The 23,143-nt window shown below is 41.1% G+C and overlaps 3 protein-coding genes across 3 annotated transcripts in view; 2 read left to right on the top strand and 1 right to left on the bottom strand.

Annotated features, from left to right (window-relative positions):
• dars1 (aspartyl-tRNA synthetase 1) overlaps positions 1–7,633 on the top strand; it is a 28,160-nt gene extending 20,527 nt beyond the window's left edge. Inside the window, exons 12-18 of the mRNA XM_080037631.1 lie at positions 1,482–1,629; positions 3,125–3,271; positions 3,636–3,678; positions 4,110–4,190; positions 4,607–4,718; positions 4,922–4,993; positions 7,030–7,633. Coding sequence (XP_079893757.1) covers positions 1,482–1,629; positions 3,125–3,271; positions 3,636–3,678; positions 4,110–4,190; positions 4,607–4,718; positions 4,922–4,993; positions 7,030–7,121 — 695 coding nt within the window. The 3' untranslated portion in view covers positions 7,122–7,633. The remainder of the gene's footprint in view (positions 1–1,481; positions 1,630–3,124; positions 3,272–3,635; positions 3,679–4,109; positions 4,191–4,606; positions 4,719–4,921; positions 4,994–7,029) is intronic.
• Positions 7,634–8,072: 439 nt separating this feature from the next.
• On the bottom strand, positions 8,073–11,223 carry LOC307258668 (protein lifeguard 3-like; the record flags this gene model as incomplete). Its single annotated transcript, XM_080038299.1, has 11 exons — positions 8,073–8,222; positions 9,040–9,093; positions 9,228–9,323; positions 9,700–9,787; positions 9,931–9,968; positions 10,129–10,168; positions 10,278–10,328; positions 10,485–10,538; positions 10,653–10,717; positions 10,831–10,898; positions 11,010–11,223. The coding sequence occupies 11 exons, from the start codon at positions 11,221–11,223 to the stop codon at positions 8,073–8,075; spliced, it is 918 nt and encodes a 305-aa protein (XP_079894425.1).
• Positions 11,224–12,542: 1,319 nt separating this feature from the next.
• Positions 12,543–21,298, top strand: pnkd (PNKD metallo-beta-lactamase domain containing; the record flags this gene model as incomplete). The annotated part of the gene is made up of 9 exons (XM_080038384.1): positions 12,543–12,700; positions 13,173–13,288; positions 15,522–15,634; positions 15,989–16,047; positions 16,404–16,496; positions 17,214–17,377; positions 18,269–18,355; positions 18,612–18,727; positions 19,857–21,298. The coding sequence occupies 9 exons, from the start codon at positions 12,543–12,545 to the stop codon at positions 20,028–20,030; spliced, it is 1,080 nt and encodes a 359-aa protein (XP_079894510.1). The 3' UTR covers positions 20,031–21,298.
• Positions 21,299–23,143: the final 1,845 nt, after the last annotated feature.

Raw genomic sequence — 23,143 nt, 5'->3', positions numbered from 1 at the left:
GTGTGTGTGTGTGTGTGTGTGTGTGTGTGTGTGTGTGTGTGTGTGTGTGTGTGTGTGTGTGTGTGTGTGTGTGTGTGTGTGTGTGTGTGTGTGTGTGTGTGTGTGTGTGTGTGTATGTCCCCCCCGTCAAACACTTTGATCCACTCGAGGGAGAACGAGCAGCTAGAGTGCCATGACATTTCTGTAGCCCCGTCCCCCCCCCCATTCACAGAGATGACCGCTTTAGAAAATGGCTTCCGAAATGCCTTTTAGATTGTTAAACTTTAACAGACCTCCTTCTGTTGCTTTCACCGTGGTCAGAGGCGCTTAGTGTGTTAGTGACACAATGGGACTTGTTAAAGGCTTTATGGAGCTGCACTGGCTTTAAGAGACCCCCCAGCTGTTTGGCTGAGCAAACACTGCCACCGTCTGATTCAATATGTACAGTTTGTAACAGAACAACATACATACTAAACCTTTACACAACTATTCTTTTTTTTAAATGTAGCTACTTCTGATCGTAAGATGGTACACAGCTCTCCACTAAGGTAAATTAAACCCCAGGGAGAAAGTGCTTCATTCGGTATTCTATATACTGGTTGGCGAGGTCTTTGTTTGCTTGACTGCAGCTCCACCAGAGAAATCAAAGGGCTTAAGGTCATCACTGCTTCTGAGGCTACAATGCCCTCGCCGCTGTTGCCTTAGTTACGGCCACAACAATTTGGCAAGTCAGGAAAATTGGGATCAACTCTCCTCATGAACCCCCGTGGCCAGAAGAAGAAGCGCGATCCAACAGGGAACAAATATATGTAAACAGGGGCAAATGTCAAGTTAGTTATGTTTGGAGTTGTTTAATTTTTCAAGGTGCTTTTCTTTCAATTTATGCAGGGGTCAGATGCATAATACCTGCGTGTAGGTTCTAGACCAAAACTCTGTGCATACCGAATCAGGAATATGCACATACAGATTTAAAAAGACATACATATGCAAGGTGGTGTTTCACAAATCTCAGTCATTGTGAAATTGTGTGCCCGCATGCACATTCCATCAGACACACCTTTTTTAATCAACTGCATCAAATGCATGTGTGAAGACTGCTCCACCAGTCCGAAGACCTGTCAATTAAGAGAGCAGGAATAAAGCAGCAGCTCAGTCTCTCCCTGGTGAAATATTAACAGGTGTCCTTATAAGCAACACTAACGCATGGCTAATGTACCAGCAAAACATTGTGGCTAGTATCGAATTCACATCAGAGTTTTTACAAAATGCTTCACAATATAGGATTCCATTAGGGCAAAACACAAACTATCGACAGAAACGTAATCTTTGCTTAAAGATGACCATTTTAACAGCATCACTAGTAAAAAGTATTAACACATTGTCCTAAATTCCTCATATTTTTTTGCGACTTTCCTACTATCTAGTGGTCCGATTGTTACCACGCTGACCCTTTTACACAAGTGTTGTAACCTGCCCATCTCTCCCTCTTACCTCTGTCTCAGTGTTCAGAGCTGAGGACTCCAACACCCACCGTCACCTGACGGAGTTTGTGGGTCTGGATATCGAGTTGGCCTTCAACTACCATTACCACGAAGTCATCGACTCCATCACCGACACCATGGTGCAGATCTTCAAGGGTCTGAGAGACAGGTAAGATGAGGATTCATGTTTGTTTTTTTTCCGCTGACAAATTTTCACGGTATTTGCTACAATCAAAAGTTCTTGTGGGTCCAGCTGACAATTGCACTAAGGAATGACCTAAATAACATGGCATAATAGTCCCAACCTAACAGAGAATTGTGTTTTGACAGGATCAATTCCCAGAGGTTGATGGGGGGGGGGAGGGGGGGAGTCAAACTATTGTGTATATATTGGCTAAAAACTATCTCAGCTGATGAACCCATTTTAAGTGCTGTTGCCTACTGCTGTGGACTCTGGGATAGATAGTGAATGATTTACACTCTGCCAGTGAGAAAATGTAACGATGGGCCTTTATTGCCTCCTGGTGGTGTGATTCGGTGCAGCACTTGTAGACAGCTGTGTGAAGCAGAATGAATGGTTCAGGTTGGAAACAGTGGCTAGAGCTTTTTCCATGTTAAAGAACAACATTAAGAGAAGCGAGAGGAGCCTTCTCAGCTCTCACACAGGCTGCCCTCAATGATGATTTTTTTAGAACTTACTCTGCATATTGGTGTCAGTTTATCGCAACAGCTCGATTGCCTCGTTAATGATATAGATTTGATGTCAAAATGTCGCTGCCCATTTTACACAGCACCCAAACCACTTTAGTAAAACAAAGAATATTGACTGGGCATCAAAACTAAGCTGTGGATATGAATATACAGGTAGATTTGTCTGATGGGTTCTTAGGAGGTTATCTAAAAAAGAAGAAGGAACTTTACACGAGACAGACAGAGGTGCAACTCAATTTCTTTATCACTTCATTAAAAAAATGGGAAGCTTTGTTCCAGACACGGGTCATAATGAGTTTAATCCCAGACTATCTCCTTTCATACTTTAAATGTCAGTCGTTGTTGGTTGGTTTCAACTTGTGACCACTGTTCCTCTTTCTCATGACAGCTTGACTGTTTGGCATTTTTTTCTCACGTCTTTCCAGTCTCAGCGACGTTATATAATAAATAATTAGCATGTGCTTTTGACTGATGTCGCAGCACTCCAGGCAAGCAGAAGTTAGCCTGTGTGTGGAGCTCTATTATTTGTCTCATGTTGCTCTGAAAATGTATTAAGAAACCTATTTGTTTGATGTCTTTCAAAGTTGAGTGATGCTCTCTGGGCATCAGCCCCTTTTTGAACCAGTTTTTGTTATTGTGATTTAGTTAGCATTGTCCCTTTTTCATTAAAGTATTTTGCCTACCTCAACTAGTTCTGCTTTGCTCTGTTTTAGATAAGAGTGCATGTATGGTACCCACCCAGCAAGGACCGTATTTCAAATTCCACATAGAATATTTAAGAAATGATTTTTAAGTTACGGAGCAGTGTGGTCATGTGTTGGCCAGCACTAGGTTTATTTGCAGAGGCAAGTTTTGCCTGGCACTTGGCTGCGTGTGGGTAGGAATTGTTGACCTTAGCTTTAGACTCTAATGTGTGTGTGTGTGCCTGTGTGTGTGCTGCTGTCTCCCATCAGCTTCCAGACAGAGATCCAGACGGTGAACAAGCAGTACCCCAGTGAGCCCTTCAAGTTCCTGGAGCCCACTCTGAGGCTGGAGTACACCGAGGGCCTGGCCATGCTCAGAGAGGCCGGGGTGGAGATGGGAGACGAGGACGATCTCAGGTCAGAATACATCTTCACTCCTCGCTTTCACTCATCCCTCCCTCTCACTTTGTCGGATGACTTCATTTTGATCAAAGCTGAGATAACACTCCGACACCAGTTTAAAGGGAGTCATCGAAGAAAGAAAAGAAACAGCCGATAACTCACTCAGCAATGTCTTAAGATTCATGTCATTCTTTTGATCAATGCTGTTCCATTCTACTTTTGTACAGCACAGTTGATACAATGTATAGAAGCTATTTTTAGTCCTGCTGTTGGCATTAAACCCCTAGAAGTGAATAAAAAATGCAAATTAACTCAGTCAAGTTATTGAAATATATATACTGTGCTTTATATATAATTTGAGTTTTTGTTTTTTCTGTAGTACGCCCAATGAGAAGCTGCTTGGCCGTCTTGTCAAGGAAAAGGTATGTTTCTGTTTGATTTCTTGATTTAATTTCATTTAATGAACGTACGAATGGGATTCTTGCTTGATTAGACTCTGGAAAAAATGGTGTCGTTAGCAGGTTAGGAAAAACTCACATGGGGCTTTAAAATATAAAAAAAATATATTCATTGATGGGAGACATTATCCAAACCAGCACTTATCAGCTGACTGGCTTCACCTCGCAGCCACACTGAGCATTTCCTGATTGTCCACTTGGAGTTTCTGGTGCATTTAAAAAAAGAGAAAGGGGACGGTTTATTTTCGCACTTTATTACCACTGCACATGAACAAAAACGACAGATATGAAGAAAGGCGAAATAGTGTTGTTTCTTCATTCATAGGTATCTGGACTATTCAGAAATTCTCCTTTTTTTACCATTGACTCATTTTATGCACTCTTGTTTTTCTCAGTATGATACTGACTTCTACGTGCTGGATAAATACCCACTGGCTGTTAGACCTTTCTACACGATGCCTGATCCAACCAACGCCGTAAGTCTCTCAAGCACTCGCACATAAATATATATACTGTTATTGGCTACATAGTTACAGATGAGCAGTGACAGCTGATGTGTATTTTGGTTAAACCTCTCTGGTTTAACCTGCAATGAGGTCAGATAGCAGATTTAGACGGGATTAAGAATCTTCGGCCTTGTGTCCTTTTGTTGGATACTGACTGAAAAAACACCACTGTGGAAACTTTTCTGTTATTATAATTTTTTTATAGCATCATGAGAAACTTGCCGGCATTGTCACAGAAAAATCCCCTAACTTGTTAATATGTCTTTGCAAGCAAATGTGGAAGTTATGTACCACTGTATTCATGTGTTCACCCAGAACACGATGAAGACATTTGTTCTGCATATCTTTTCTGTCTCAGTCTTTCCCCTCTTTTTATTTCCCTCCAGAAATACTCCAACTCGTATGACATGTTCATGAGGGGAGAGGAGATCCTGTCTGGGGCTCAGAGAGTCCATGACGCCCAGCTGCTGACTGAAAGGGCCATTCACCACCAGATCGGTGAGTGTAGACCAGACTTGGCTCAGTTGTGAGGGGCCAATAAATGATTTACATAGGTTTCTGTCTCCCTCTGTTGGTGACTAGTTTAAATTACAACACCAGGAAACTTGCTGGATTTGATGGTTTGTAGATGTTGTTTGAAGAAAGCAAAGACTAATTACAGGAGGTGTTCCACTACTGAAACCACTTTGTTGTTACTACAGATCTGGAGAAGATCAAGTCTTACATCGACTCCTTCCGGTATGGAGCTCCCCCACACGGTGGTGGAGGCATTGGTAAGGAATTTCCATTTTTTTGTTTGGGTGGGGGGAACCCAAAGTATAGTTTTACTTTATCACAATTTCAGCCTGCAGCCCATAATACACATGTTTGTAATTTTCTCAGTGAAGTATGTTATTGATTTTGGGGATAATGCTTTGCTAGCTACCTGGAGCTGTGGTTCAACATATTGGCCGATTACATTTAATGTTTGTACAGCGTGCGCAATGTTTTTCACTTTGAATCTTGCTAGCATAACAGTAGCTCTGCGGCCCCGTTTCCATTTGTCTTTAACATCTGTTTTTTGTGATCGGATCATGTGAATACAGCTCTAACTACAGGTGAAAACACTCTCAAGATTGGATCACAAAAACCACATTCGGAGGTGGTTTACGTCGCTTGTGTCCGATGTGTCCGCATTCATTTGATAGTGGAAACAGCAAAGTGACTTTTGTCCACATTAGGGACCTCCTACTCAACTGCCGCCCCCTGCCTGAGCGGAAATACGTTGAAAATGCATCACTGACGTTCATGCAGCTTTTATAGAAGCCTCATGAACGTTAGTTGCATCCGCCAGTATTGCAAATGACAAGCTTTCAGTCCTCTGTTTTCATTTCACTGCGTAAATCTGAAAACACGGAAATCGCTGCCATTGACTGGAGAGCTGCAAGGCAACGACTTCCTGTTCTTATCTGCTTAAAAATAAAAGTCATCTCGCGTTTGGCTAGTAACAGGCTTTTAATGTGAAGGCGCACAGGCAATATTCTGTTCGCATGTAAAGTATCTTAACTGCATATAAAGCCGTGTACTGGTGGTGGTGACAAGAGTGTATCGGACGTTAGAAAAGCCGCCCGGCAAACGCATATCTTTCACCAGAGTTTTTACTTTTATACACTATCTATGATATCTATCCGCATTTGGCGAGTGTTAATGTAGAGCCCTCTAAGCAGTGTTGTGCATCGCTCCTCCTTGTCTAAATGAGACAGTAGTATCTCGTCAACTAGACTGGTAATTATCTTGTATGTAGTAATGTAATGTAATGCATTTTAATAGCAAATGCGTTTAAAACTGTGGCACTGTACAGCCCTGTATGTTTAGTTGTTTGAACCTCACCGGTTAAAAACGGCAATGTAAACGGAAATTATGTACGTGTTGATTTAAATACAGCGCGGGTAAATGGAATCGGATCACAAGTAGACAAAGAAGTCACATTTGAAAATACAAGTGTGAACACACGGACTGAGAGCTGGCCACTTGTAACCAGATTCAAAAAGTCAGATGTTAATCCCAGGTGGAAACAGGGTCTAACAGCTGAGCCGAGCCCCTTCATTCAGCTGAAGCAGACATTCTATTCTAAACTTTCTTCCTAGTTTGATCATAAAGCCACAGTCTGCCGTTGTTAGGTTGTATCCTTGGTCGTTCCTATTGACTGGAGTTCTGAACTACGTTTTCATTACATAAGAACCCCGTTTGGTTTGCAATGGGTATTCAAGTTAATTTGAGGTCTCAGGCGTTGCTAGGGCAACAAGTTGATATTAGTTAAAAACTTTCTAATTTGACCGCAAAGAGGCATGAAATTATAAATGAGTGGTCTAATTATTCTTTTCTTTAGTAAGTGACAATGGTATGGCCACTTACATCCTTCAAGGTGTCCACTTATCAAGAATGAATGGACTTCTCAAAGGCAGTTCTCGCCTCCACGTCGTCCATTAATTCCTGATAATTGGACACCTGGTCGGGCATTTACCCTTACGTATACTGTAAGTGAATATGGCTCCAGTTGCATCCTTTACATTACATTTAGATGAAGCTTTTATCCAAAGCGACTTCCAGTAAGTCCATTCAACCATAGGTACAAACTCAGAAAAACAAGAATCAAGTACTATTGCTTCAAATAAACTAAACTACAAAGTTCAACATGTAAGTGCTATGTAGGTGTAACAAGTGTTTTTTAGTTTGTTTGTGTGTGTAAATTTCATAATCCTTTAATTTTTTATTTTTAAATGGCTAAAATAAAGATGTGTTGAGTAACTTTAAGTGTTATCCCCGACAGGCCTGGAGAGAGTGTGCATGCTGTACCTGGGACTCCACAACGTGCGCCAGACCTCCATGTTCCCACGTGACCCTAAGCGCCTGACGCCTTGAAGCCTCCCGACCGCTTGTATACAAACCCAGATAACACTTTACTGACACACACATGATGGTGATGGGGAAACGATACTAATCCACAATCCAGAAAAGGGAGAGAGCGTAGGAGCTAGTGCCACCCCTATGACTCTAAACGTGCCACTATAATTAACCTGATTTAGACGAGCAAATCAAGCAGTTGCAACAGTAGAGTGTACTTTATTGATTGGTGTTGTTTTACATTGTTGTATCACAACAATATAAACAGATAGATAATAGACAAAGAGGAGTTGCTGTAAAGCTTCAAACACTTGATCCTTTTTTAAAAAATCAACGAGTCACTGTTTGTCTAAGTTCTTTTTCTATTGATTTCAATGTTAAAAAAAAAACTACTTTTAATACAGAGTCCTTCCTACCACCAGCACAGAATGGATTAATGATTGTGGTCTCCAGCAGTGTGCCTGTAACTACAGGGATTTCTTATGTTATTGAAGGACTACACACAAGTAATAAAAACAACTTTCCACAACCGTCAACAACTTGGTCGCTAATTTTTGAATGTTTTTGTGTTTACTGTTATGATGACGCTTTTACAAGTTATAGATCGCAGACTTATACATTGTTTAAACACACACCTTTTATTTCCCTTCCAGTGGAAACTCAATATGATATCCTAGCTACATTAAACAGGCAACATCTAAAATACATCTTGCTGAAAGAATAATGGCGTTAAAAAATATTAAATAACCCATAATAGAGACCGGGCCCTAGTTTCCCTTCATTCACATGGTTAAGTGAAGGACTTAATTCACTGCCCTGCTTCATATAGTGCAGGAATAAAGCAAGTGCTCAAGTGTTACTGATGTAGAAAAATAAAAGGCTTGTGTGCGTGTATATATAGTAAAATAAATGTCAATCTAAGTCACTAAGTTTAATGTCCAAACTCGTAGACGACAGCACACACTGGGCTTAGTCAGTAGCAGCTCCACTGAATTGAAGGATGAAGAGGAAGATCTGAACAATGTCCATGTAGAGAGATAGCGCTGCGTAGATGTACTCCTCTGAGCTGATGGCCAACTCCCGGTTTCCAATAAGAAGCTGAGTGTTGTATACTAAAAACTACAGAGAGACAGAGAGAGAAAAGACAACATTCAGGCAGCAGTAAAGAATAAAATAAAAGTATGATTTGAAGAGTGCAGTGTGGAGTTGCCGTCGACCGGTAAAACTGTCGTACATTTTTGCAGTTTACCCCCAAATATAGTCACAAGCACACACAAAAAAAACTTGGAGGAGGATGTAACTGTTTAAGCGTGGTTCTGTCCCTGCATCTAATAATTGATGGACTGCTAGTGCCAGAGGAAAAGTCTGCAGATCACTAAAGTCATTTGGGATACATTGCTCAGGAACCATGAATGTCAGGAGAAAATGTCATGGCAATCCATTCAGTGGTTGGCTAGATATACCAGTCTGGACTAAGGCAGTTTACAGAGTGACTTGCAGACTGGCGTTTGCCATCCCTACAGCTATGCCTAAAGCAAAGGCTCAAAATAAAGCAAAATCTAACAGAAGGATTTACCCTCAAAAGTACTGATCTTTAATATATTCAATATAAACCCCCACTGAATGGACCCTTTCCATTATGGAGACACTGCGTCGTTGTTCTTTACTCTCAGACCAACACATCAGTTTACCACTGATGATATTGCATACATTGATTGATTTACATTTCCTGAGACCCTTCATGGTCTTACAGTGTAAACCGTTTCCATGTGACTTATCTCATGGCCTTTCCTCTTGCACCAACACCAAGTCAAACCTGGTCGGCGGGTTGTTAGGTCTCGCAAGTAATTCTGTATTTAAGGAATGTGAGGCCTGTTACGCCTGTCGTTGTTTACCAGAACCTTGTACAACCAAGCTCATGTGATCGTAGACTCACCAGAGTGTAAACGATGGCTCCGATTGCAGCATAGAGCATATGCAGCCAGGGGACCTGTTGAGTGACACAAGAAAGGCCTCTGAATGTGAAATCAGTCACACAGATAATGCCCTGCCGAGCTGCTATACTCCTAGCACTGAGAAACACAACAGGGAATACATGAAAGAAGTCCACCAAAGAGTGCTCACGTATTGGAAGACGAGGACCACAGCTGTTACAATCCAAATGACCATGAGCAAAACAGAGGCAATACAGAGAAATCCCCCGCAGGAGGTGAAGTCCACCTGTGATGAGAGAGACAAGTCATTAACGGGATGAAAGTGAAGTTCATATGCCTCAAGCTAAATGGAACATCAGTCAAGAACATTTGAAAGAGGATGTGATAAAGAGTCCAAAAAAAAAAAATAAACGTGGGTTGGATGTGTGATGTCCCAAGCAAAAAAATAATAATGAAAAAATTGTAACCGATTCATCTTGAGTTGCATCAGACGGAGAAGTTGGATTCGCATCTTATCCCAAAATGTTATAAATATTTCAAAGAACTCAGTGCCCCATTGTAATGCGAGACAAAGGCTTTATTTTACACTGGCAACAAAGACATCCTCTGACAAGCCACGGGCTACTGAGCCACAGAGAGACACGGTTAACATCTCCATCTACCTTGGTTTGGAAGCAGAAGATTGTGACGGCTATACAAACTAAAGCTGTAATGCCCATGGCCAGAAGCACGGCTTTTGTTTCATAGTAGCTGCAAAAGATACATACAATGAATGATTAAAACAAAAGCAAGGGTTGGGGGGGAAAAAAAACACAGTGTGCAAAACATCATCATCAGAATGTACTGTGTTTGTGCATAGTGGTGCGTTGCCTGAGTTGGAGCCGAAAACTAACCTCGAAATAGTCCCAGCCATGTAAGAGAAGGCGAGGGTCTGCAAGATAAGACATGAAAATGGTGGGTCATACATGGCAGTGTATATCAGGATTTGGTCTTTTTTATTAGCTGGGGTTTGTTTTGTCAGCTCAGATATCATTTTGACTCCTCCTTACAACTTGCTCTTGTGAATGCAGTGGACCATATGAAATACTTACAAATACTCCCAGGAGAAGGAAATTCCATGGGAAACGTCTCCTAAACACACCCATAAATAAGCATCATCACCGGTTATGAATATTCACATAGGACATAACATTAGTGGTAGTAGTACAACTATTTTCAGACAGGCCAGGGCTGTGTTTACCTGGGCCCTTTGCAGCAGAGGAGAATGCAGTAAACCACAAAAAAGATTGCACTGCGGAGAGAGATAAATCACCATGATTGTTGCTCTTCATAGGAGCAGAATAAATAACACTGAGATTATGGGGAGTTGACCTCTCTCTCTCTCTCTCTGCTTTTTTTAAATCATTTATTGTTATTTCAATTGAATTACATTGAAAGTTTAACTCACAAAGATGCCCAATAGATAGCAGGGTATCTGATGACAAACAGCCTCACTGGATCACTGTAGGAGCACAGACATAAGGGATCAGTCAGGACTAGACCGTTCCTCTCCCTCCGTCAGACTTATTGAGCAGTGAGATGGATTATTAGACTGGGATGAACCTGGGCCACTTACACAAATATAAAGACAGCGACAACGGAAAAGGTGACGGCAAGCTGTGCTGATAGAATTAAGTAAACCTGCCCGGGAAAAAACACAAGACCAACACAAGGACAGTGTTGTCATTTGAACTCTGAACAGCAGGGGAATAAAACACACAGAGGAAAAGTCTATGTTGTGACGTGATCCTTACCTTTCTGATGAAGGCATGCCGAATAGATGTGCTTTCAAACCGGGGTCTCAGAAAATCCTCCATGTCTCCTGCAGAATTGGGAATAGAGAAGCGGCAATTTATACTTATTACACTTGGAAGGTGATCTAAATATTATACAAGGTGTGATTAACCAAAGTCCTTTATCATTGCCTCAGAACCTGAGTTGGATGCATGCACTCCAGCAGACAGAGTTGGTATTGTGGCATGCGGGTGGACGCCCTCCTGGTCCCAGTAGCCAGGCGGGCTGGGGCTGTAGGATGGAGGTGGTGGTGGCACATGGGAGCCATGTTGTGGCTGGTTGCGGTAGTTTCCGTACTTAGAATGGTCAATGGCTTCCTCATAGGGGGGAGGATTATCAATTTTGGACGTCATGATCTTGCTGGACCACCTCAAGGAGAGGATAAGTGGTGATCAGCTGCATTAGACTTATACTGCACTTATAATTTAGTTATAGTATAACATGCATCAAACAAGAACTATACACACAACCTCCATTGACTTGTGTCAGCATAGTATGTTATAAACAATTATCCAGTTCATTACTGTATCATGAACCTATAATTTTTATTGTCAACATTACTTAATACAATGTAGTTATTATATCATTGTGCAAAAACTACAATACCACCCACTAACAAAGTTAGTGCCACCTTTATTATCAGCTGGATTAGGCCTAAACCATAAATAAACCATATTAGGAAACCGAGCCATACTAGAAAAGTCTAGGAGTAGAGTCTACCCCTAGTCCTTCTAGAATCTAGATGTACAATGACACAAATGAGACTTAGCCTAGTTTCATTATATATGAATACAGTCAGCATTAACAAAATGAACATAAACAAAAGAATACAAGGGAAAACAAAAGAGTGTTACGTACCTGGTGGCTTTCGCCTAAGATGGGACCACTGTGCTCGGCTGTCCTTTCTCTCCTTGGAGGTTTGCACCACAGGAGGATTTCATCTTTGTAATAGGATATGTTCACTGAAACCCACACTGTGGCTGATACGTCTGAGAAAGCATGAGACTCCTGTTGCTAAGGCTTCCATTTAAAAATACAAAAACACACTTGTAAAAGCAAAATAAATTAGTTAGATGTTACGAAACACTAGGCTACTCCCAATTTTAATTTTTTTAATTTTTTCATCCTGATACATTTTCCATAGCATAGTCTATGGGGCTTTTAAATTTGACCTCTATGGGGAACACATGGTAGGTATTATTAATCAGACCATAATGTAGGTTGTGCAGGTACCAGGACCTGCAACCTATATGGTCTCATTTTGAACTTTATCCTTAATCAACGTCCCAGCACCAGGAACGTTAGGTGTCGCTAAATAATGTACAATTCCACAGAAACCTGTCTATAAAAAAATAAAATAAGATAATTGCCTAAATTGTTTTAATAATAGGCAGGCAAAATTTATGTTTTTTAGTAGGAATGTATTTTTCGGGAGGAAATCAAATTTGAATGGGAGCCTGTGTACATTTACTTCAAATAAAGTTACATTTGCCTACATACAAAAGATACATGTATTTATTAAAAATAAAAATACTAAAATACTACTAAACCATATTAATATATGTTTACCACTTTTTTCCATTTTTCTTATTTTATTTTTTTTATTTATTCGTTTCCGGGGTTGGCGTGTCGCATGTACACGTCATTACGTGCCTCTCTCCCCTCAAAGGCCATGGCGTTTCCTGACTGGATGGTGACTGTGGCTGCCACCGCATCCTTCTTCTGTTTCGTGTGTTTATGTGTCCGCTACAGACGTGCGGGACAAGTGCTGTGGAGGAAATTGTTTAGCAGAATTATGGCTCGTACGGAGAAGCCGTTGTTCCGCATCGCGTGAGTGTAATACGTCCTTTATTACAGGAACATTTTGTTGTCAATGCAGGGATTCTCATTAGCGAAGTTTAGCAACATCTCCAGCCATCGAAGGGCCGACCCACCAAACTCAATTCAACTATGTCTCAATTTTAACTTGCTCTGCCAGCCGACAAACATACTACCCGCAAATGTTCTGCCTTAAACTTCAGCCAAACCGATAGTAGCCACTGTTTAATTCGGCATACTGTATCTGATCAACAAACGTGTATTTTGACAACCTCTTTATAATAGGAGACGCTGTCGTGACATGCAAACCAATTGAAGATGTTGAAACAAGTTTTTTTTTTAGAAATCGGCAGATATTTCTATATAGAAGGCGTGACCCCGTTGTCTTTTGAAATATGGTGGCTCCTTGCATGCATACTTAGCATTATCAACCCCGTGCTGCTCCAAGGCTAAATATTTCCTATCCGTTTGAACTGTTTCCCAGGTACACACTCTACACCAAGACCAGACTTGGCTACCTGTACTACAAGAGGCAAATGAGAAAAGCCCGAGAGCATTACCCTGCTGGACACTCCACCGCTCAGCCTGTGGAATTCAATGGTATGCAGCAGCAGTCTGTGTTTGACAGTTCTCTAATGCCTCGTTTCCACCGAGTAGAGCGGGTCGGATCGGAGCGGCTCAGAGCGGGACAGCTCACTTTTAAGAATCTCGGTGTTGTTTCCACCGCCGACCCTACCCTTACTGGTAGGGCGGGGTTTAGGCTGGACTGCGATAGCCGACGCCAGAATGTGGGTCAAACTATCGGGCTGTGGGAACAACTGTGGTCAAGCCAGCGGTCTCTTGTTTTTGCTTGGTCAAACCAGCCGCTTCTTTATTTATTCCCCCCGTGTTGTGAGCACAGAGACGGCTCGGTGCAACTGATAGAGACAGTGAGCGAACAGCACTGGCTGCGGCAGCTACGTGACATCGTAGCAGTGGGACACAGTGTAGCCAACTGATTCATTTAATGACGAGGAAAAACACCACACAATAAACAGTGCCGCGCTCACATTTTCGCCAAAACTCTCTTCACTCTAGCCGAGGTGACTGCAAACGGCGGAGATGATTCAAACCAGCCGCTTCTTTATGTATTCCCCCCGTGTTGTTGTGAGCGTGTATTTTACTACTATCTATGGCGTAAACACACAGAGACCGCTCGGCGCAACTCATAGAGACAGTGAGCGAACAGTGCTGGCTGCAGCAGCTACGTGACTATGGGACACAGTGTAACCAACTGATTAATTTATTGACGAGGAAAAACACCACACAATAAACAGAGCTGTGCTCACATTTTCGCCAAAACACAAGACTCTCTTCACTCTTGCCGAGATCTACACATGGCGGAAATGATTCTTTCGACCAATCAAATGACGGCAGTGTGTAGCTCCGCCTTCTCATGCATTTTCGGCCCGCTTTCAGGCCGCTAGTACCCCTACGGAGGAGTACTGAGATCGGGAGCGGCTCAGAGCGGTTATGCCTCGTTTCCACCGAGTAGAGCGGGTCGGGTCGGAGCGGTTCGGTCCGGGTAGTTTGGCTTTTCATTTGCCAAAAGTTGGGTAGGGTACGGTTTAAGCGCACCTAACCGCTCTGAGCCGCTCCCGATCTCAGTACTCCTCCGTAGGGGTACTAGCGGCCTGAAAGCGGGCCGAAAATGCATGAGAAGGCGGAGCTACACACTGCCGTCATTTGATTGGTCGAAAGAATCATTTCCGCCATGTGTAGATCTCGGCAAGAGTGAAGAGAGTCTTGTGTTTTGGCGAAAATGTGAGCACAGCTCTGTTTATTGTGTGGTGTTTTTCCTCGTCAATAAATTAATCAGTTGGTTACACTGTGTCCCATAGTCACGTAGCTGCTGCAGCCAGCACTGTTCGCTCACTGTCTCTATGAGTTGCGCCGAGCGGTCTCTGTGTGTTTACGCCATAGATAGTAGTAAAATACACGCTCACAACAACACGGGGGGAATACATAAAGAAGCGGCTGGTTTGAATCATCTCCGCCGTTTGCAGTCACCTCGGCTAGAGTGAAGAGAGTTTTGGCGAAAATGTGAGCGCGGCACTGTTTATTGTGTGGTGTTTTTCCTCGTCATTAAATGAATCAGTTGGCTACACTGTGTCCCACTGCTACGATGTCACGTAGCTGCCGCAGCCAGTGCTGTTCGCTCACTGTCTCTATCAGTTGCACCGAGCCGTCTCTGTGCTCACAACACGGGGGGAATAAATAAAGAAGCGGCTGGTTTGACCAAGCAAAAACAAGAGACCGCTGGCTTGACCACAGTTGTTCCCACAGCCCGATAGTTTGACCCACATTCTGGCGTCGGCTATCGCAGTCCAGCCTAAACCCCGCCCTACCAGTAAGGGTAGGGTCGGCGGTGGAAACAACACCGAGATTCTTAAAAGTGAGCTGTCCCGCTCTGAGCCGCTCCGATCCGACCCGCTCTACTCGGTGGAAACGAGGCATTAGGTGCGCTTAAACCGTACCCTACCCAACTTTTGGCAAATGAAAAGCCAAACTACCCGGACCGAACCGCTCCGACCCGACCCGCTCTACTCGGTGGAAACGAGGCATAATACAGTGTAGCTCTCACGGTCCACTGTTGTTGTGAGGGAAATGCTGAGTGCCATCCACAAAAACAGAATGGCCCTGTTGGTAGCATTGAATGATCGCATGATGTGTTGTACCGGATAGAGGACTAATTGTCATTACCCTTAGTTCAAAGCTGCTATCATGACAAGACATACTCTGGACATTATATACAGTATGTGGACTAATTCTGTGATTCTTTGTCTGCCCTCAGGTATCAAAATAATTCCCATCTCCGTACTGTCTGACAACTACAGCTACCTTGTCATTGACACAGCCTCCAGGGTTGCAGTTGTTGTAGACCCTGCAGACCCTCAAACGGTTCAGGTGAATGCTTGTGTTGTGTGTATGACGTATGTGAAGTGCGCTGTTTTTTCATCTTTAAAGGCAGCTTTCAGATTGATGTTACCATGCAAAACAATGACAAGCATTTTCCTGTGCAATCAGCCTTTTCTGTTTACCTCGGCTGTAGATATTGATTGTCAAACGCTGAGATTGCATTGATGGTGCACATTTTGTAATTGCATCCGGTACAAGCGCACAAGTGCATAGTACTAATGCCACACTGCGTCTACAATCTGAAGTGTTTTTCAGCTAAGTGGCGCTTTTAAATGAAACTCTGCTGAAGTGTTGTTTTCATACGGTGATTGAAGGTTTTTAACTCCATTTGTAATCTTCCAGGCAGTCCTTGAGGAGGAGGGAGTGACCTTAGAAGCAATACTGTGTACACACAAGCATTGGTGAGTTTTATAGTTTGTATACATGCTTTTTATTTTTCAATGTACGGTTCGTTTTAAAGATTGTACGCATACAATACATGAGGAGATAGGATTTAGGAATACTGGATTAAAAAGAGTGTTTTCTATGTCAATTGAATAAGTGTTCATATTTTTTCCACATTAAATAATTAGCAATAAAGAGCGACACTCATGTAAATACATTTGAAAACATTAATGTCAGAGATTCTCTTATCTTTTTAGAAGTTCACCTAATAGAACGAGTGTTTGGAGTGTAGAGGGAAGGTCAAAACAAATACTCAATTTTTCTGACGTGTCCGTGAAACTGACATGCCCTATGCTCTCTGCTCCACTGGCAGGGATCACAGCGGGGGAAACAAAGGCTTGAAAAGGCTTCACAGTTCGTGCAGAGTTTATGGAAATCCAACTGACAACATTCCGGCCCTCACACAGTAAGTTCCTGCTGGCACAGTGGAGCACAAAGCTTCCCACTGAATCAGTCTGACCGTACTGAATCAGTCTGACCGTACCGAGTCCTGTGTGTGGTTGACTCTGTCAGCGCTAACAGTAGCTGACTTCTCACTCAATTATCATGGTATGATAAACTGTGCCGTTATGTCGGAGTGCTTGTGGCCTACTTAAGACTTTATGTATTTAGAAAGAACAAGTAGTTTTAGAGATATTGTATTCTTTTTTTAGTGTCATTTTTTTCTTTGTTGAGAAAAAAATCAATTGTCTATAAGTTGAGCTATTTACCTCCCAATGGCTCTTTCAGCTTATTAGTGCACTGGCTTTTCTGGGTTTTTCAGTCTTTCTTTCACTGGAGTGCAGGGTCGGTGGTTCGATCCCCCGTCTCCCCGTCACATGTCGAAGTGTCCCTGGGCAAGACACTGAACCCTAAATTGCTACCGATAGTTAGCCTGCGCCCTGTGTGGTAGCTGCTGCTATCGGTGAATGCATGTGTGTGTGATTGGGTGAATGTGCACAAAACAATGTTAAGTGCTTTGGGTCTGTGAACAAAACAGGGAAAAGCGCTAATATAAGTTGGGTCCATTTACCATTTCTGGTAATGGCTGCTGCTCCTGAAAGATTTGTCACACATTTTGAAGATTGACTGTGCAATACATTTTTAAATGTTTTTTGTTTTGTTTTTAACCATGTGTTCCCAGCCCTCTCTCACACAAGGACTCAGTCACAGTTGGCTGTATGCACTTTAAGGCGCTCTTCACTCCTGGGCACACAGTGGGACACATGATCTACCTCCTGGACGGCCGGGCGGTGGGCGCTCCCTCTAGCCTCTTCTCTGGTGACCTGGTGTTCCTCTCAGGATGTGGTGAGGCACAAGAGAACGTAGATAATAATCATATAAAAGATATAGAGATCCTGGTTCACCTCAGCTCTTTCTGTTGTCTAAAACACAGATACATTCTGAACAGCAGCAACTTCTGCAATGTGCCGGTTTGATGTGATTCATTCCTATACATAAAGCAGGGCTTTGTGCTCCCTAAGGCGCCACTGAATGAATGAATAATGTTAAATGTTAAGCTAAATGCGTTAACTTGTTGTCATGCAGAGATATACCTGCAGACAAGTAGATATATAAAAACACTGGGAATAACATAGTTTATATTTAGAATGATATTCATAGCAACACATTATCAAGGGCTTATAACCTTTCTATACTAACTGGTGGCTAACCTCAACCTTAAACCACAAGACCAGCTGTTTTCTACAGCTCATATTCGTCTTGAACATGGAATACATCTTGAATATATACCCTGTTCCACAGAGGATATAAGGAATTTATTTCCAGGAAATTTTCATATCTTTAAGACATTCTAAAAGAACGACATGGTTAAGTTATGTCTTAAATATATGTTTTGTTTATTATGCAATGCCAGCATTGTTTTGATCTCTTTGTGCGACTGCTGAACAGAGTTAATCACATAATTAAAATGTAGTTTGTACTGTTCCTTTTCTTATACCACCTATTTACAGTATGAACTTCAGAAACGGGTTGTTTTCATCCTACCATTGACCAATTCAAAACTCAAAATCGGTATTTGTTTTTATGAGAATTCAAAGTATCTATAGAAACAATCCTTAAAAGTGTGAAGTCTTGCCTTATAAATGCTGATAGAACACTTTCTAAAACATGAAGAAATCCTGTTGTGAACTGTGAAGTATGACTTGATTTGAGGAAAGCAAGTTCTTTTTTTTTCAGGGAGGATGTTTGAAGGCACATCCACAACAATGCTGTCATCTCTGGACACAGTCACCTCCTTAAGTGATGACACTCTGCTATGGCCCGGTAAGGAAAAACCTTCTCAGTTGTCAGAGACTCGTTTTAAACAAGTTTGTGTGATACTGATGTGGTTTGAACGTGCCGTGGCTTGATCTCTGTACTTGGACAGACGTGCTGTTAGCTCTGACATGCCTATAAAGTAATATTCTATTATTATTGTATCGGGGACTTCTATAGAGATTACACTTTTTTGAGTGTTGCTATGTGTGTGGGCATTGATTTTTTTGATTATATATTGTTGTTTCCCCTGGCTATCCCTCAGGCCATGAGTATGCGGAGGACAACCTGCTGTTTGCTGCTGAGGTTGAGCCACGCAACGCTGCCAGGGAAAACAAATATCAGTGGGTGTTGCTGCAGCGAGGCCAGAAGCTGTGCACGGTGAGAATGATACCATTAGCCATTGTTATGCCTCTCTAGCGCACCTTCTCTGCCCCGGGTAGAGGGGCTTATCACCTGCCTACAGCGCACGTCGTGGCAGGGCCCCCTGAGTGCTGCCTCTGCTCTCTGATACAGTCTGCAGCAGAGCATAGGTTCATTCACTGTCAAGTGAAGTGCCCCCCTGGAATTTCGATTAGTTTTTTGTATCCGCCATGTGTACAGAAACACTTTTGCACACTTGCACCTTCCTGAACTTGTACCTATACCAAAAAAAAAAACGATTTCATTGATTGACTACATTTGTTTTTATCTGTATGGTGCGCATGTTTGCTACATGAGAAACAGTTTGAACAGTATAGAGAAACTGCGCCAAACACCTAAACTGTATTTCTATTTGATCTAATGGTGCAGCCAATAGATAGATAGATAGATAGATAGATTTTCTTTCTTTCTTTCTTTCTTTCTTTCTTTCTTTCTTTCTTTCTTTCTTTCTTTCTTTCTTTCTTTCTTTCTTTCTTTCTTTCTTTCTTTCTTTCTTTCTTTCTTTCTTTCTTTCTTTCTTTCTTTCTTTCTTTCTTTCTTTCCCAAAGGTAAATTGTAAAACAAAACAAGGGCTTCTATGTTCAAATGGCTTAAGTTAAGCTTTAAAAGTCTGTAATGTACCATATGTGTGAATTGGTCATACAGTGAGAAAACAGCATGTTCCTCATCTGTTAGAGCTGGTTTCAGAGACGGTGTCTCTTTTCACACTACCTCCAGGTACAGTTTTTAAATAGTAACCTTATAAAAACAAGTTATTCCACATATTACTAGCCTATGTCATGTGAAAGTCACTGGAAAAGGAAAGAAAGTTTGACTTGACAGCAGGAGATTCTGAATATTACTGAGTGCATCTACTGTGGCGATTGCCTACAGAAATATGTCACCATATGTCAATATGTCTTGTTTTTACTGCAGACATTTTGATCTCTTATAGCAGGAAAAGCACAGCTGTTACTGCTAAGTGTTACATTAGCTCGCAAAATAAAGAATGGCATGTGGATCACTTTGGCTGCTAGAGATAAAATATGCTCAGCAGTTCTTTAAGTTGTGCTGATTTTTTTTCCCACATGCATTTCATTTTTTACAGAGTCCCTCCACCATTGGGGAAGAGATGCAGTACAATCCTTTCCTGCGCAGCCACTCAGCAGAGCTCCATCTGGCCCTGGGCCTGACGCAGTTCCAGGATGAAGACTGGACACAGTTCAGGGCTCGGGTCCTGGAGGAGCTGCGAAAACGCAAAGACCTCTACAACAGGAGATAGTCCTGGGAAAACACTATGAGCTCGCACACAACTGTAAAGAGGTGCAGAGGTCTGAGGTACTGTATGTAAGGGGAAATCTGTTCAAGCTAACACGTTTTGTAAGTTAAAAAGGGCATTAAGTATTGTTTACCTTTCTATCAAGCTTTATCAGACCACTAGAGACATAGTCACAACTTCATTATGACATGGTACTAACCAATAACCCTGTTACCTCTCAACATACTCTGCATTATGCTAGTTTTGTGTTTGTAGACAGATCATTGCTCATCAATTGCCTCCTTAAAATAGACATTAATGTGCATTGAATGAGTAGCTCTTTGTTTATATTACAAGTAGGTACAACCAGGTCTGCACATGGGCTAATTTAGCACGTTAGGTACTGTGTTTTTTCACTGCACAGCCTGGTTTACTTTTAAGGCGAGTATGTTAAAACAGCCTCAGAGGAGAATAGTTAGTAGGCTGCCTGTATTTGTTATGCTGTTTTAACATTTACAATGCAGCTGAAGAGTATTCCACTTATTCATGGAAAATGTGATTTTTCTTTTTCTTTTTGTATTTTATCGTGAATTTTTCATTTCTTATATTATTTTCAACATCAACGGTACTGTTAATTGAACAAATCACAAACACTCTGCTGTTGGTACATTTTGTTAAAGTCAGCACAATGTATAACGAAAAGTCTACAATCTCACCTTTCATATGAATTTTTGTTTGGTGAATCTTAAGAGCCAATTTAGTTTTGTTTTAAGAGATTGTACCAACATACGTTCTTTGTGATGCATGCATCCCGTTTTTTTTTTTTTTTTTTTTTTGTAATTCACTCATGAAACAACAAGTATTTTTCAGAAAATGAGCCCGAGGTATAATAGGTGGATCACAAGTTTTGTAATTCAGTTTTCTTTTTATTAACAAATGTTCCACATTTACATTTTTATTTTTTAAGTGTCAGTAGTTGCACTACATGAACAGTAACGTCAACAGAATGAAGGATTTCACTAACTGAGGGTATTGCTGTAAGGGGTGATTTCTCATGACTGCAGGCATTCACTACTTTTGCTATCAGTTTGGACTTTTGCTTAAACATGTGTAATATTTTAGAGGAAGATGGAGAAGGAGTAAAGTTATTTTCTTGCAAATCTGAGAATACATTGTGACAATGACTGTGACACTCAGAATATTTGAATGTTTTATAGCCAATTTGCAAACTTTGGAAATCTGAATTGTACATATTTATAATATATTAGAGGATTTATAATGCTGTGACAGGACAATGTACAGGAATTATTTCGGTGTAATAAACATGATTTTCATCCGATGCTCATTTGGATAGTTCTGTTTCTTTTTTTATTATATTTATAAGGTAATGCAATGCTGTCTCTGTTTAGGTGGAAAAGAGCAAGACTGGAAAGCAATAAAAGTTTTTTTGAACTATTTCAGGAGATATGAACAGTTCACATTCCTCTGTTGCTCCCGCAAAAGGGCTTGGAACTAAAGCACCTTTTCCCCTGGTGATTGTTGACTAAAATGTTATTCTGTTTGTTTGATGCAGATTTGCATCTTATTTACATATGTTTGAGTTATGAATAACACCGCATGGGAAACATGTTTCACTTCAGGTTACGTTTTAATGAGGAAATATGAAAGCAAATCCCATTCATTAGATCTGCGTACGTGTTATTTTATGTCTTTAATACAAGTGTTCAAAACTGACGGCTGAGTTATTTTTCCCACTGACAAAACTTCAGTCAACTCAAATAAAAGCCTAACCTACTTAACGCACATTGCAAAGAGATACTCCATGAAACAAGCTGAATTGTTTGTCGACAGAGCAGTGTAGTGAAAGGGAACAGGCGGCAGCAGGTCTACAAACCAACGTGTTGTGTCCTGGCTGGGCCCACCTTCGGTGCTACATTTGAAATGTTCTCTATAAATCAGAAAGACACTGGCCAAAGTAAAATCAGTCAAGAGATGAATGGAAATCACAGATGAGACAGTTAGATTTTTTCCATTTCAACATAATGCCCTTGAAACGCCTCTATACAGGCAGAACTATGCTTGCTTTAGCATTTCTTTCAAAAATTAATACTAATAATTATTGGTTACACTTTACAATAAGGGTACATTAGTTAACTGTTAGTTAATGCTAAGTTAATGCTATTAATGGTTAGTTAATGCGTAGTTAATGCCCATTAAGCATAAAGTGAGTGTCAATGCTTAGTTTTTAATGGTTAGTTAATGCTTCGTTAACTAATGCTTAGTTAAGCATCAACTAAACATAAAAGTTAGTTGATGCTTAGTTTATGTTTATTATGCATTTAATAAGCATGTATTAACAGTTAGGTAATGCTTAGTAAATGCCTATTAAGCATTTACTAACAGTTAATTAATGTAACCTTATTGTAACGTGTTACCTAATTATTTGAAAGAATCCCAACCAGAAACAACTGCCTTCACTAACACAAACTATCATAAAGCTTTGTTCAATTGCTCATGGTCCATGGATTTTAATATTCCCATTTCATCGAATTATTATTAATCAATTTAGGCTTTTATGATAAGTAATAAAATGAAAGTTGGCAGACTTCCATTCAGCTGCGTCTGTACGGACTAACACCTGAGCTTTTCCTTTTCATAACAAGACAAAAAGACCTAATAAAGGAGCGCTTTTTGCAAACCAATCAACGTAATGATCATTTGGATAGTTCAAATGTATCACCTGACAAGGTAATTCAAACCGATTAGTGATCATTTCAGTAAAACAAGGGGTTGCTTTGTGTATTTGTTGCAGTATTACATTTATAAAAGTGGCATGATTAAATAAAATTGCATTATACTTCAGGATTTGATCATTTATACGATGCACTTTCAGTAACAATATACTGTGTAAAGCGTAGTATATTCAACAGGACCATGTTTTCAAGCATGGGTTTGCTTTGGTTGCACAGTTGTGAACAAAGAGGACACCCTGACGCTTGAATTAGATTTCCAGACGCTAATAGGCTTTGACTTCATATTATCCTAGGCAATCTAGAGGCTGCGATTATGAAATGTATAACATTCAGCTAAATCCAAAAAGGACAGCATAATGAGAAAATCTGTTCTGTTTTGATTGA

Source organism: Ammodytes marinus (genome assembly GCF_949987685.1).
Source record: "Ammodytes marinus genome assembly, chromosome: 12".
NCBI lineage: Eukaryota > Metazoa > Chordata > Actinopteri > Uranoscopiformes > Ammodytidae > Ammodytes > Ammodytes marinus.
This window is presented reverse-complemented; position numbering and strand designations above follow the sequence as displayed.